At 36.0% G+C, this 15256-nt stretch overlaps 1 protein-coding gene across 1 annotated transcript in view; it reads left to right on the forward strand.

The window, feature by feature from the left end:
* Unc79 (unc-79 homolog, NALCN channel complex subunit) overlaps positions 1-15256 on the forward strand; it is a 211737-nt gene that overhangs the window by 96393 nt on the left and 100088 nt on the right. Inside the window, exons 22-28 of the mRNA XM_033766768.1 lie at positions 1375-1454; positions 1539-1687; positions 5964-6121; positions 9871-10052; positions 12482-12683; positions 13280-13459; positions 14845-14910. Of these exons, the coding sequence (XP_033622659.1) occupies positions 1375-1454; positions 1539-1687; positions 5964-6121; positions 9871-10052; positions 12482-12683; positions 13280-13459; positions 14845-14910 (1017 nt within the window). The remainder of the gene's footprint in view (positions 1-1374; positions 1455-1538; positions 1688-5963; positions 6122-9870; positions 10053-12481; positions 12684-13279; positions 13460-14844; positions 14911-15256) is intronic.

The raw sequence follows: 15256 nt of genomic DNA on the forward strand, positions 1-15256 counted from the left end.
GTTTCCGGAATCTGCAGATGTAGATCCTATGGATACAGAGGGACAACTGTACTCTTTTCTTTGTTGAGTTATATGAACTCCACTATTTTAAACATTGGTTATTTCTTGCTTAGACACTACTTCAGACTACTGTCACAGTATCTAGTCCATTTTCCTTTCTTTGCTCTCTACTGTCTTGTGGGGCACAGTTTTAGTATATACAGATTTTTTTTGTACCATGGATTGAATTCAGGACCTTACACTTGCACAGTGACACTGAGCTAAATGGGGGCACAATTTTAAACCGTATTAGTTTTAAACAGGAGCTCCTGTTAAGGTTCTTCAAAGACCTCTGTTACTGCTGCTCAGAGCTGCATGCTGTTTCTGCTCTTTGGGTCTTCAGGCAGTGATCATGAGCTCCTCTGTCAGGGAACCAAAGGATGCTCTGTAGGTACAGGTTCATTGATTTCCATTGCCTTCTAAGATTCCTCTTTCTGCATTTGAAGGTGTGGTACCCACTTCTCATAGCAGTAAGATGTGTTCACCACTAAAAACAGCTATAAATCTTTCACTTTAAACAAAATAGATTCAAGTGGTGATAACAAGCATTTAAGATACCTTTTAGTGGAAGATTCCCAGTAAACTGTTAATTCAGGCCAAGAAGATTTGACTGCCATTGTCTGTGATTCTAGGAATTGCCAAAACTTGCAGTGGTTTATTATTTAATATATTTAATACTAGCTTCTCTGTCTGGCTAATTTGTGGATTCTTTGCTGTAAGCATGTCTAAGCATGCATCTCTAAACCATGAGGACAAAGGGTTTAGAGATCCTCATAGGAAGATAAAACCATGAGTGGAGTTCTCATCTGAGTATACTCATCTTTTTTCAGAAAGGCCTCATTTTGTGTTAGTCTGTGTGATAAACTTCTAGTTAGGTGCTAATCGACTTGCATACCTCTCTTTAATACCTGCTTATCTCCCTTCCAATTAGGAAGGGATGCCCAGCCAGTCCCAGGTTCTTTGACAGAGCACAGGCCTGGGTGCTGTAGCTTAGAAAGATATTCAAATATACTATGGGCTACACAGTGGGAAATGGAGGCTGGGACTCCTAAAGTTAGAAGGTTTCCTGCAATTACCTCATAAAGGGATGTATACACATTTGGAGAGCAAATAAAAACATTACACAATCAATTTTCTTAAATTTAAATTTTATTTTATTAGTTCATGTTTACAGTACATGCATTTTGCAGTCATCTTGGGGCATTGATACACACAGTTACTCTTTTAATACATTCTATATCTTTTTTTTAATTTTCCTGGCTTCATGATCTTGGTCATTTGGTGAATTGTAGAGGAAAGAGGTTGGCTAATCTTTGTGTAATTATCTCTTTACAGCAATAAAGAATGATACTGAAAGAAAATTCTGCTACCAACAGCTTCCAGTAACATTGAGATTAATATATACCATTTTCCAGGTATATTTTCTAAAATCTTAGAATATTTATATTGGTAGCAGTGTTGTTTTGAAAAACCTAGTAACTATGTGGCTTTTTGCATAGGAAATGGCTAAGTTTGAAGAGCCAGATATTCTTTTTAATATGCTCAATTGCCTGAAGATTCTCTGTTTGCACGGAGAGTGTTTATATATTGCTAGAAAAGATCACCCTCAATTTTTAGCCTACATTCAAGACCACATGTTGATTGCAAGGTATGCCTTTCTAATGTTTCATTTTATTTCTTTACAATTTAGCCTTCAGTTGTGAATATTAAAGTTAGAATAAGACTTACTGGCTCATTTGGGTTATTTTTCTCAGTGAGGACAGCCTAACTGGCAATGGAAACTATTTTTATTATGTCTAATCTATAAATATATCATTACTAGATACTGTAGGATTAGAAAATGTAAATATTATTTTTTTTACTTGTTAATGGGTTAAAATACAGCATGCCTTAGAAAAATGTCAACAGATAATAATTTGAAGATTAGTCTCATAAGGCACCTGAAGAATTTGCAGTCTAGTTTAGAAGGGGATGAGTACTAAATATACAGAAGGTGACCACGTATTTTATTATTTAAATCGTTCTACCTTTGAGATTAAAGAAGGTGTGATCTTCATAATGAACTCAAAACAATAAGGATAAACTCAACGAAGATCCAGAGTACTCTTAAGAGTACTCTATGTATATGTAAGTCACTGTTAACCCAAGGAAATGTGATAAATGATTACTATGCACAATTCACATGTGGGTGAGGTGATTTCTGCACACACCATTTGAATGGGCATTAAAGTAATAACTGGTAGTGATTTGAGACAAGCAGGGCATTTTGTAGAAAACAGAAATGTTAACAAACAGAAAGAAATGGGCAAGGTCTACTTAGGTGATACCAATATTTCATTTTTCTGCAGGGTATGGATTTAGAGGAATAAAAGAAAAAAGAGGCTAGAGAAGTAGTTTGGTATCCAAATATGAAGAGGTTGATGATAGGAGGCTTCTTTAAAAATATTTGGACATCACAGAAGACCTTAAAACAATGAATAAAGTCAGAATTATACCTTAATAGAAAAGTGTAGAGAAGAGAGAGATCTTTGGGAATTATGTCTGTTTAAGGGAGTGCCAAGAGTATGTTGCAAGACTTAAGGAATATAAAAGGTTGCTAGAAAAGCAAGGGAAACTTCTGATATTTAAAGGGGAAAGAGAGTGGGTATCAAGGACTTTTAAGATAAATTGGAAATTTTGGATAATTTAAGATAATTTGATAATTTGATTTAAGATAATTTGGAAAAATTTATGGTCAGTGGCAAAGGGCCGGCAAACAAGTCTCCCTCTTCCGCCAAAGTTAGTGGAGCCAAGTCCTTGAAGTGCAATCAAGTATAAAAGAGTGAAAGAGAGAAGTAGCACTCTTTCCTTTGAAAGGAGATAATATGGTGCTTAGGGCTTCAAAGTGGATGAGAGATGGATGGTGGTTTGTCCAGAATCCAGGGTTAGTGATTTGAATATGGAAGAAGGTCAGAGGAGAGGCTTACCAAGTGGTGAAATGGCTGACTCTGAAATCCAGTCTAAGACTGGGGTAAATGAAATCAGAACTGATGCTTGGAGAAAGATTGTAGAAAAGAAGACTAGGAATCTCAGGCAAAGGGGGAAAGTTGAGTGTTCTCAGCCTTAGAGAGGTGAGGCTGGAAACTCACCAAACAGAGGAGAGATAAAGGCCACTGTATGCGGAGGTCAGGGATCTTTGAGGGCAGAGCTTGATACACTAAGGTGTTGGGAGAGGTTTTGGTGAGGAGGAAGACTGAACAAGGTGTCTGCTTCATCCAGAAATGAAGAGAAGGCCCTGTAAATGGATGTCATGGGTTTCAAAAGAAAGAGGTTGGAGAGAGAGGCCTGAAGGAAGTATTGGGATATAAAGATCATTCTGAGCAAATGAAGATTTAAGAGAAGACTCACTGAGAGTTTAAGGGGAAACCACATTATCAGGAAAATGTCAAGTTTCAGCCCCATTGAGGAAGGGGAAGTTGTATTCATTCCCCAGAGCTGCTGTAGGAAATTGCCACACACTAAGAGAGTTAAACAAAAGAAGTTTATTCTCTCATAGTTCTGGAGGCTAGAAATCTGAAATCAAGGTTTCAGCAGGGCCACAATCCCTTTGAAAACTTTAGGGAAGAAAAGTTCTTTGCCTTTCTTATAGTTTCTAGTTGTCACGGCAATCATTGACATTCTTTGGCTTGTTTTATCCCTCCAACCTCTGCTCCATTGTTAAATGGCTGTCTCTCCTGTGTCTTTTCTTCTTATAAGGGCAGCAGTCATTAAATCTAGGGCTTACCTTAATTCAGCACAAACTCATTTTAACTAATTATATCTTCAGATACCTTGTTTCCAAATAAGGTCACATTCTGATGTTCCAGGTGGACCTGCATTCTGAGGAGACACCATTCAACCCACTACAGAAGCATACTATGAGAAAGGTGGAGGAACTATAGAAGTTTTCCCATAATAAAATGGCGATTCTATGTGTGCTTTAGGAGCTGATGGAAGATAGACAAAGCTGGCTTGGATGTGAAGAAGAGTAGGGATGACCTGAAAAGTTCAGAGTGAGGATCAGACAAGCTGCACATCTGGGCAAAATCAGTGGAAAAACAGGAGTTCAGTAGATGCTCCACTAATACTAGGGGATTCTAAATGGGCAGATTTTTGTTGCTAAAATAGCCTCTGCCAAGTCAAGTGTATTATTGTGCCATGGACCTTCAATTCTTCTTTTGGGGTGCATAGTCCCTCAAAGCACCATCATGATACAAAAAAATCTGTCAAGGACAACAAAGGGATCCAAGGAAAGAATCTTCTTTTCCAGCCAGAGTGCCTTAGAGAACTGGGAAAGCCATTGAGACAGGCCCACTCCATGCTTTTGTCACTGAGATGATTTTCTAGTCGAACTACATATGATTTGCTTCCTTCAACTGAAGTGAAAGTTCCAAGAAGGGACAGATTATATCTCTTTTTCCTTTGCATTCTTCATAGGACCTATTGTGCACTCTGGAAGCATCATCCTTATCTTCACAATGATGATAGTAGCTCAAGGTCTTTACTTTCTATGTGCTAAGCACCATCTCATTAAATACATTCTGTATTGGGGGAAAATGAAGTTCAAAAGAGTTGGGAAATTTACATATGACATACAGATAATTAATAGCAGGGTTTGCATTAGATCCTTACTTGTCCAACTTCCATTGCTCAGAGTAAGCATATGGTGTTTGAAAATTTCTCCTTTTCATTCTGTAGTTCTGATATGTCTTCTGAGTAGCAAGCAAATCTAGTGACTTTTACCCCAGTATGATTTCTACACAATGGAGGTAAACTGTCATGTCCATCTGTTAATGGTGTAATAAAAGCTTTTTAAAGTCACAGATAATTTTGACTCTAATAATAATTTTGGAGCCACATAAGAAAACAAACCAAACAACAATGAAAATAAACAAAGGGCATGCTTTAAATGACTGAATAAAAACCACTGAAGCCAACATATATTATATTCAAAATTACTACTGTAGTACTTGATATAAACTTGCTAAGGTACAAGATACCATCAGAGTACTCTCCCTTCTCTGTTTCCCGTTCTGTCTCTGTCTCTGTCTCTCTCCCCCATGTGTAAGTGTCCCTCTCTCTTTTTCTCCCATCTCTATCTTTTCATTCATTTAGTCCAGGTCTATCTTGGCTTGTTTCATAGACCTATGTTTTGGCTTGTTTAAAAGTTGGATTCTCCCCGGACAGGCTGGCCCTGGGAGGTGGGGAAAAGGATCACTGGTAGCCCTTGACTGATACTGCTCTTTGTCTCAGATTTCAGAAGGAGAGAGCCTCTCTCCCCAGGGTCTGTGTTGTTCTCTGAAAAAAAAGATTCAGATATTCTCATGCTTGCACTGTATGCCCATTCATAGACTAATCTCTCTATTGAGGATATTAAAGTGCTTTGCCTCACCTGTATTTTGTGTTTACCTGTATGATAAGTAAGGTGGAGAGCTTGATTTGACAATCCTTCCAGGTCTTGAAGAGGGTGTTATTAATAAAGACAGTTGTCCTTTGCCATGAAAAGGGGAAAGGGCTGTTGGGCAGGCAAAACCAATAAAACTTTCCACTTTAAGAAAAATTTTAAAATTACTTATCATCTCAACCTAACTAATGTTAATTTTGTGTTATTTAAAAGTCATTCATTTTTATGTTGAAATTTATTCTACACAATTTTTAATCTTTATGTTCAAATGTGTTGTTAAATGTTTTCTACATTGTCACATAAAAAGTATTTCCTTTAAGAAATGTACAGAACAGAGCATAAGAAATGTTTATTAGAAGATTATAGTGTGTATAATGTAATTTTACCAAAACATTGCCGCCAGATGCCTATTAATTGCATTTACATAAATTAAGATATTAGGATATATTTTCAGTGAAGATTATAATAACTATAGCTACTTTGCTTCTCCTTGATTCCCCAGCCTGTGGAGAGTTGTCAAGTCTGAGTTCTCTCAGCTGTCTTCATTAGCGGTCCCTCTCCTTCTCCATGCTCTGTCACTTCCTCATGGTGCTGACATCTTCTGGACAATCATAAATGGCAATTTCAACAGCAAAGACTGGAAGATGAGGTTTGAAGCAGGTACTTTTGTATTAGTTTAATAATTCTCTGGTCAAAGTAAACCAGATGTCCAGTTTTGACATCCATGTTTGGTTTTCTTTTTTCTTCCTTTTTAAAAGGGCTTTCTGATTTCTGGTGTTCTTTGCTGGTTCTGCTTAGCTGAGCTTCCTTGATAACAGTATTTTGCAGAGTAGTCCTTAGATGCGGTGACCCTCTATGTTTGCCTAAGTATAATTATGCCTGTTATTCAGGTGATGGTAACAGCACCCTTGTTTAGTTCCAAAATGTGTCTTAGTTTAGACTACAAATAACCTATTAGATTACTTGTATCTATTTCTGTGATACTTGTTAAAATGCAGATTATTGGGTTTCACCTTAGACTGATAGAATCAACATCTTAGTGCTGAGTGGTGAGGACTGGAATCTAGGTTTCTTAACAGGTTTTCCAGGTAATTCAGTGATGTGTGAGAATATCTGTGGTATACCCTTATCATATCAGGGCCCTCAGGGATCAAGTCTGTTGCAGTGATGAATATGTGCACAAAATGGCAAGTTCTCAGAGTAAGGTGATTCCAAGGAGCTTGAGTGTGTTCCTGTGGCCTCACATCTGTTGGCTCACTGTCACCCCAATCTTCAAGGTCAGCAGGCCAGAGTGTAACTCATCCAGGACAGCTCTATGTATTTTAGTCTCCCAAAAATTTGGCACAGAAATGGAAGTTCTATCAGTTAATTTTTACATCTTATAATTTAATTACCTAATATCTTGCCACTTCAAAAAGTGCTTGCTTTTGGATGCTCACGTGAGTCTTGGGGCTAGTTTATTTATATGATAACATATGATATTGTAGGGAATTAAATGTAGTAGTACAGTAGAATTTTCTAGCAAAAATCTACGTGATATTTACAATGGTTATAGGGAATGTTATATTTAAATGAAAAATAAAGCAGATAACTGTGCTCTTTCATTCCAGTTAGGGATAGATTGTTGCTAGATTGATCTTTTGAATCATAACTCTGATTATGGCAACAGGTTTTCAGTGCCTAGAGAATAAAATTCAGACCCCTTCACCGACATGCAAAGTCTTCCATATGTTTGCAGCCATGTTTCCCACACTTCTTTCTATACATGCCATGGCTGTTTCCCTGTTACTTTTTTCTTTCCTTCATTCCTTCACCACCTGTGGTCTCCATCCAGAATTCTCTTCCCTTAAAAGTCCTGTTCAAATGGCATCTCCATTTGATCCACCTTCAAATACTGTCATTGAATTCCACCTTCAAGGTCCACTTGGTGGAAAGTGGTTTCTTTATTGCCTGATCTCCCAGAGCATTTTATTTATACCCCATTAGAGGCATTTGCAGCTTTTTATATTATGTTGTAGCTATAGTTGTCCCTTTTAGTCAACTTGGCTTTTAAGTCAAGAATTGTGAATGATTCATCTTCCATCTTTCTGTTTACTTCCTATATATATATTTGCTTCTCTAAATACATATATAAATATATATTTAAAGAAGCAAATCCATGAATTTATTGAATAAATACCATATGTAATAAGCACTTTGGGAGCAATAAAGAGAAGTATAAGAGAAGATTCCTAATCTCAAGGCCTCCAAATGTAATTGCTGAGACCAAATATAAACATATAAGAGGTCGACAAACTATAGAAGGTATGAATATAATTTAAGACCATCAAAAAATACATGTCATGTAACTATGTTGGAGCATGTGAATATGGTTAATAAACCAATAGTTTGTGAATAAGTAGTATTTCTATAGGCAATCATGGGATGAAAAGACCAGAATGAATCTTACAGAGCAGGTAGACCTTCAGTAGTAGATTCTTCAAAGATGATAAAATGTCCAAAAGCAGAAAAGAATGAAAGACTATCCTGGCTGCTGTAACATCTTTATTCCTTTTATTTCTTCCCTTGTCTAATTGTCGTGACTAATGTTTCCAAAACTATATTGAACAGGAGTGGTGATAGTGACTTTAGCATGAAGGATTCAGTTTTTGACTATTTAGTATGATATTGCTTGTTGGTTTTTCACAGATGGCTTTTATCATGTTGAGATAGAGCCTGTCTATTCCAATTTTCTGCAGAGTTTTTATCATGAATGGGTGTTGGATTTTTTCAAATGTTTTTTTCTGCACCTATTGAGATGATCACATGGTTTTTGTCCTTGGTTTTATTTATACAGTGTGCTACATTTATTGATTTGTATATGTTGAACCATCTCTGCATCCCTGGGATGAATCCCATTTGGTCAGGGTGTATGATCTTCTTGATGATCTTCTGCATTCTGTTTGCCAGTACCTTTTTGAGGATTTTTGCATCTATGTTTATTAGGGAGATTGGCCTATAACTCTTTTAGTTGGGTCTTCCTCTGCTTTGGGGATCAAGATGGTGCTTGCTTCTAGGAATGAATTTAGGAGTATTGCTTCCCATTCAATTTTGTTGAAGAGTTTAAACAGTAGTGGCAATTGTTCTTTAAATGTCTTGTAGAATTCAGCAGTGAAGCCCTCAGGACCTGGGCTTTTCTTAGTTGGTAAGTTTTTAATTATGTTTTCAATTTTATCGATTGATATTGGGTTGTTTAGAATTTTTAGTCTTCCTTGTTCAAAGAACAAAGGTGATTAATATGTATCTAGAAAGCTGTCCATTTCTTCTGTGATTTCCATCTTATTGGCATATAAGTTCTCAAAGTAGGTATTGATGATCCATTGGATTTCTGCTGAGTCCACTGTAATTTCATCCTTTTCATTCCTAATTGCATGATTTGGGCCTTTTCTTTCCTTTTTAAAATAAGGTTAGCTAAGGGTTTGTCAATTTTGTTTATTCTTTCGAAGAACAAACTCTGCTTCATTGATTTTCTTTTTGTATTGTTCTCTTCATCTCCATTGCATTGATTTCTGCTCTGATCTTCATAATTTCCTCCCTTATATGAGCTTTGGGTTTGTCCTGTTCTTTTTCTAGAAGCTTGGGGTTCAGTATTAGGTTGTTTATTTGAGCTCACTCTGTTTTCCTACAATTTAACTTCTGTGTTTCCTATCTTTATTCCTTTTATTTCTTTCTCTTGTCTAATTGCTGTGGCTAATGTTTCCAAAACTATATTGAACAGAGTGATGGGAGTGGACATCCTTGTCTTTGGCTTCTGTAACATCTTAATTCACACGGCACTATATTTCTTTACTAGCTATGCTAATTAAGACTACACTTTAAGAGTAACTGGAATGACTTAATGTAGGTTTACAGAATACAAAATGTATCAAGCAAAAATATATTTATATCATAGAAGAAATACTTTATGACTTCTGCAGTCTCAGGAAGTATCGTTGGTCTGTCATTTTACAACATGACCTACTAAGAGTAGAGTAGGGGCCCAGAAACTGATCCAGGCCTGGTGTTCACCCCTCTTTTCCTTTGATAGTCTGTAGAGCTTCCATGGGTTGGCCACAGAAATGAGAAGAAAGGTATTTGGAGCAGTTTAAAATGTAGCTGACTGCTAAACAAAGACAAAGACTATTGTAAAAGTCTAAAAGACAGCTGAGTGTTAAAGTTGACTGACAGAAAACTACTGCACTGAATAGAAACAGTCTTTCTGCATAGATGAAATTGAACACTGGAGAGGATGTCAGGAGACTTCCTTTTGGTATTTAAATTACCATGTGGGGGCCTTGAGTCGACTCTTTCTGTGGGTTGAGTTTTCAGACTATCTAAATAAAGGTCAATATACATGCTTGCATTTTGTCTTCTGTTATTTTTCATTGCAGTGGAAAAAGTGGCTGTAATTTGTAGATTTCTGGATATTCACTCAGTGACCAAAAACCACCTCCTGAAGTATTCCTTGGCACACGCCTTCTGCTGCTTTCTGACAGCCGTGGAGGATGTCAACCCAGCAGTGGCTACCAGGGCAGGTCTCCTGCTTGACACGATAAAGAGGCCAGCATTGCAGGTGACATGTGATAAGTGTTGTTTACTTTGTAGATGTGTCACCATCACTGAATTATTGAGTTGTCAAGTTTCTTGTCTTTTAGTCTTGCTATAATAAAATACCATAAGCACAACAGCTTATAAAATAATGGAAATGTATTTGCCATAGTACTGGAGGCTAGGAAGGCCAGGATCAAGGGGTTGGTAGATTCTGTATCTGGTGAAGGCTCACTTTCTGGCTCATAGATAGTGCCTTTCACTGTATCTGAGAACTTTTATTTATTTATTTAGTAAAGACGCCTCTGCCCAAAAGACCTAATCATCTCTCAAAGGCCCCAACACTGAATATTATCACATTAAGGTATAAGATTTCAACATATGAATTTTTTAGGGGGACACAAGCATTTAGAACACAATATCACATAAACATGTTATATTAATGATGATGATAACAGTGGAAATTTGTGTGTGTGTGTGTGTGTGTGTGTGTGTGTGTTCAAATGCATTTTGCTAAGATGTAATAAAAACAAAACACAAAAAGAGTTTCTTTGCCAGAAGCTCTCCCTATACAGTGGAAAATTTTAAATGGAAAAAAAGAATCCTAGACCTAAACTTTCATAAAAGATCATTTTATTAGTACTTTCATTTCAGACTTTGTCCATAGGTTCCTATCACTTTTAGACAGATAAAATTATTGTATAACTTCTTGTTGTGTATGTATATGACACATTTTTAAATGAGGCTGTCAGTCCCTGTCATTAGAGGTTAGATACTAAGAGAAATCAGATGAGTTGCAGTATAATCAAGGTAAAAAATGAGAAGGTAATATGCTGCCCAGATGAAATGTCACATATTAAAGACAGAGACATGAAATATGAGACCTAGATATATTTATCTTTTGTGTCTCTTTACTTTTAAGTGATAAACTGGATCTCTGGGCGAGAGAGAATGTGACTTAGCAAAATGAGTTAGTGAGAAAATCAAGACCAGAACCTGTACTGTTTTTCTACTTTGATACCAATTTGTTACTTTGCTCTCATTATTAAAACTAATAACAATGGCAAGGGCTAATTTTTGCCAGGTAGATACTATATTGCCAGGGAAGTGTATTAAAAGTGTACCATCATGTTTTATCTTATTCAATCCACACAATAATCTTTTTATGTTCCCATATTACAGATACAGAAGCTGAAGGTTAGAATGGTAAAGTAACTTAAAGAGTCATCTAGCTCATAAGCAAAACAAACTCATGTCTAATTTATAATAAAATCCATGTTTTTGACTCTGTGTATGTGTGTGTGTGTATGTGTGTGTGTGTGTGTATACACACTGATTCCCAAGTGCAAGGGTTCTTCCTATATTTTAATACCTATAAGCAAGGACAAACTGTTCAAGATCTGATAAAGTGCAGGGCTGTGCTGCCTATGGCATGCCTTTACTTATAAAACCCCTGTTTGTCTTCTAGACAGTCCTCTCTGTCATTTTACCCTGTACTGTGTGTCCTATTCTTGCTTGGGGCCTAGAACATGTGAGGCATTCATTAGATGACAGTCAGATGAATAAATGGGATGGATGAGTGAATTACAGTTTTTAAATTTCAGCCAGTTAAAAAGAGGAGGAAGGGTTGGGCATGGTGGCACATGCCTGTAGTACCAGCCCTCAGGAGGCCGAGGCAGGAGGATTGCTGCAAGTTTGAGAGTAGCTAGGCTACATAGTGAGTTGAAGGCCAGCCTGAACTATATAGCAAGACTATCTCTGTGGCGTGGGAAGGATGCTAGACTCATGCACTAGCGAAATGGATGCTGCATCCATCCTAACTTTCATTTTTTAGCAATCTCTGTTCCACTCACATTCCAAGATGACAAGGTGACTTTATTTTCTTTTAAAACTACACTATTTACTGAAAAAATGGAAATAAAGTGTTTGTAAATGGGGAGGGGGAGAAGAGGGCGAAGGAAGGGCAGGGATAAGGGGAAAAAATGAGAACCAAGACCTGTCATGTAAAGGTACAAGATCCTAATGATGAATGTAACTGTTAAAAAATAACAATAAAAAAAAAAAAAAAAAAAAAAAAAAAAAAAAGAGAACTACACTATTTAGGATTCAAATGCAATTTAAAGGCGATCTTCTCATATATTCTAAAGTATAGCTTTAAAAGAATGGTTCTTGGGGCCAGGGATTTAGCTCAGTGGTGCCATGGCCTGCCCCAGTTTATTATTTAATGCACTAAAAATCAATAACATACAAAAACTCAAAAGATATTTTATAATTAGAAGTTTTTCTTTTGAATTTTTCCTGCCAAAACTTTATATCAAAAATATTTCAATTGGATCATTTAATTTATAAGCATGGATGGAAGAGTTTGCATTGTTTCACTGATTGTCCATAGTATATTGTCTTTGAAGTATCTTAGATGTTTACATCTTATTTTCTTTCTTTCCTCTTTCCCAGGGACTGTGTCTTTGTCTTGACTTTCAGTTTGATACTGTGGTTAAAGACAGACCCACAATATTGAGCAAGCTTTTACTCTTGCATTTTCTTAAGCAAGATATTCCTGCTTTGAGCTGGGAGTTCTTTGTCAACAGATTTGAGACGCTTTCTTTGGAAGCTCAGCTACATTTGGACTGTAACAAAGAATTTCCTTTTCCTACAAGTAAGTAGGACAAAGACCTTGTTGTAAACAGCCATAGTTCTTGTTGTTCTTGTTAGGTAAGCAAAAGACATTTGGCATGTAATTTAATTTCTCATATGCGAGATGATGTCTTTCTTAACTTCATGTACTCAATTCATCAAATTTTTATTGAATATCTTTTATACTAATCCATGGATTTAAGTGTTCCAAAATCGGAATTCTTCTGATTTCCTTTAAGGCTTATAATAACCATTTGTGATGGCAGAATCCTTAAATATTCAACCATTACGTTTCTAATGTTGGGAGCAATTTTGTGGGATATATTTTTCAATCTGCATACTCTTGTATATTTGTTAATCACTTGATTGTAATTCTATATAGATGAGGAAAAGATTACAAAATTAGATAATTTAATTTTGTGGTCTAAACAGAAAAATGATAGAGAATGATGATAGAGTAGTCATGATTTTCTTTAGGTAAGATTCATCATAGAAAGAGATGGATAACTCATGCATCCTTTTTATATTGAAACTGTACACAGATGGATTATTTCAAACTAGCTTTGTGAGATAGCCAGAAAAGGAAGATAATAACCTTTTTAATTCTTTTCAAAAAAGCGATCACTGCTGTGAGGACCAATGTTGCTAATCTCAGTGATGCTGCATTGTGGAAGATCAAGAGGGCTCGCTTTGCAAGGAACCGCCAGAAGAGTGTGCGGTCTCTGAGGGACAGTGTGAAAGGGCCTGTGGAATCCAAGAGGGCACTCTCCCTTCCTGAGACCCTGACCTCCAAAATTCGTTGAGTATCTTCTTCCATTAAATTTGTTTAATGTCTTTCTGAGGCTGACTTATCTTGTTGAATGTTCACAGAGTAGCAGATTTAACAAACTGAGCTTGTTCAACAAGCTTGGCTTTCAGATTCCCTAGAAAATCACCCTGGGATGTAAATGTCATGAGTGGCCCTTTCTAGTTGGTGGGTATAGCAAAGTCTTGATCCTACAATAGATTTTATTGAAATATAGAAGGCAGTGTATCCACTGATGCTTGGCATGAAACTTAGAAGCATTTGCCCCTCAGTCTGAAGGTTTGTATATCAGTCTTGCAAAACAAGTGCTTTCTGAATAAGAGATAAATGGCGAGATCCGTTTGGCCAAGAGGTAGCTCTGAAAGTTAGAAGGCATTTTCTTTTCTTGCATTCTAGAAACAGCCATACCAATTATGGTTGTTTTATAAATGAAAAACATTGAATTTATATGAAACTTCAGATAATTTACAAATAACACAAACTTTGCTGTCAACTAAAAATTTCATATATACTTGTTTTGTAAAGGTCTTTTTACTGCACTTTTAAAGAGAATAAAATTTTCCTTAAATTATCAAAGGACTAGATAAACTCTAATGTTTACCAATGGCACATGAGTGACAAATAATTAAAATTTTATAACTAAATCACCATGTTAATGAATAAATATATTTAAATGTATTACTAACTTGTAAAATCCATTAAAAGATTGATCTTTAAATGACAACTATGAAATTAATATATAACATCTAAGGCATCATTTTTGTCAGAAATGGGTTTGCTTTTTATTGGCATTTATTAGAAACAGCCTTATATAACATAACCATTTTAAAATCATAAATATTATTTGATTTTATTTATTACATTTTTCTCTACTTTATGAAAAACTATGGTAATGTGGTATTTTGAAATTTAGAAAAGTCAATGGAAGCCCTTTGAATAATTGATAATCCAATTTTTCTAGGGAGCAGAGATAAAGTGGCCATTTAAGAATAACTTACAGTATTGTAGGAACCCAGGAAAAGCTTTTTCAGATCCTAGAAACCAATACCAAGATAAAATAAATTACAATTTTTATATGTTTCCCAGCTTGTTTATAATCTGATCTGTTTGGGATATAAAGTTTATTTATTGTTATTTCTTATTAATTGATTCACATGACAGTTTTGAAGATTTAAGAATTGAAGCAACATTGAAGGATCTTTTTAAGATCCAAATAAAACCAAAACTTTAGTTGCATAGACATCTTTTTTGTGATGGTAATAGTAAGTAGGAAAGCTAAACTTGCTCCTAGTATCCATTGCAGTTAGCACTGAGTATGTTTTGTAGGCTCAAGTTGTTTGTAATGCTTATTTAAATAGAGTTGTTGTTGATTTTTAAGCTGTGAGGTTGACCAGGCAAGAGCAGTCTGCTCCAGCTCTCGGTGGGACACCTGAACAGACACCAGGTGGGTACTTCTGACATTGAAGGGCTGTATGCAAGTGTCTACCATAGGTGGACAAGGTAAAGAATTTGGTGTCTCTAACTGGACCAGAGTGATATTCTTAGGATTTACAAGCTCAAAATGGTCTTATCCCAGATGCTCAAGTGTTTGAGCCCCTGACATAGCAATTCTTTCCATCCTATTCTTAGCAGATGACTTTTGATCCTATTAACTTTTGGTCCAGTAAGAAGCATCGTATTACCTGAGTATGAACATTTCCCAGAGAGCAAATATAACTAGAACTATACACAATACTTATATTTGTATGTGTATTTACACATAGAAATATTATGTTCATATATATATATAT

The sequence above is a fragment of the Fukomys damarensis genome, unplaced genomic scaffold, assembly GCF_012274545.1.
Source record: "Fukomys damarensis isolate Sample0158 unplaced genomic scaffold, DMR_v1.0_HiC HiC_scaffold_21, whole genome shotgun sequence".
NCBI lineage: Eukaryota > Metazoa > Chordata > Mammalia > Rodentia > Bathyergidae > Fukomys > Fukomys damarensis.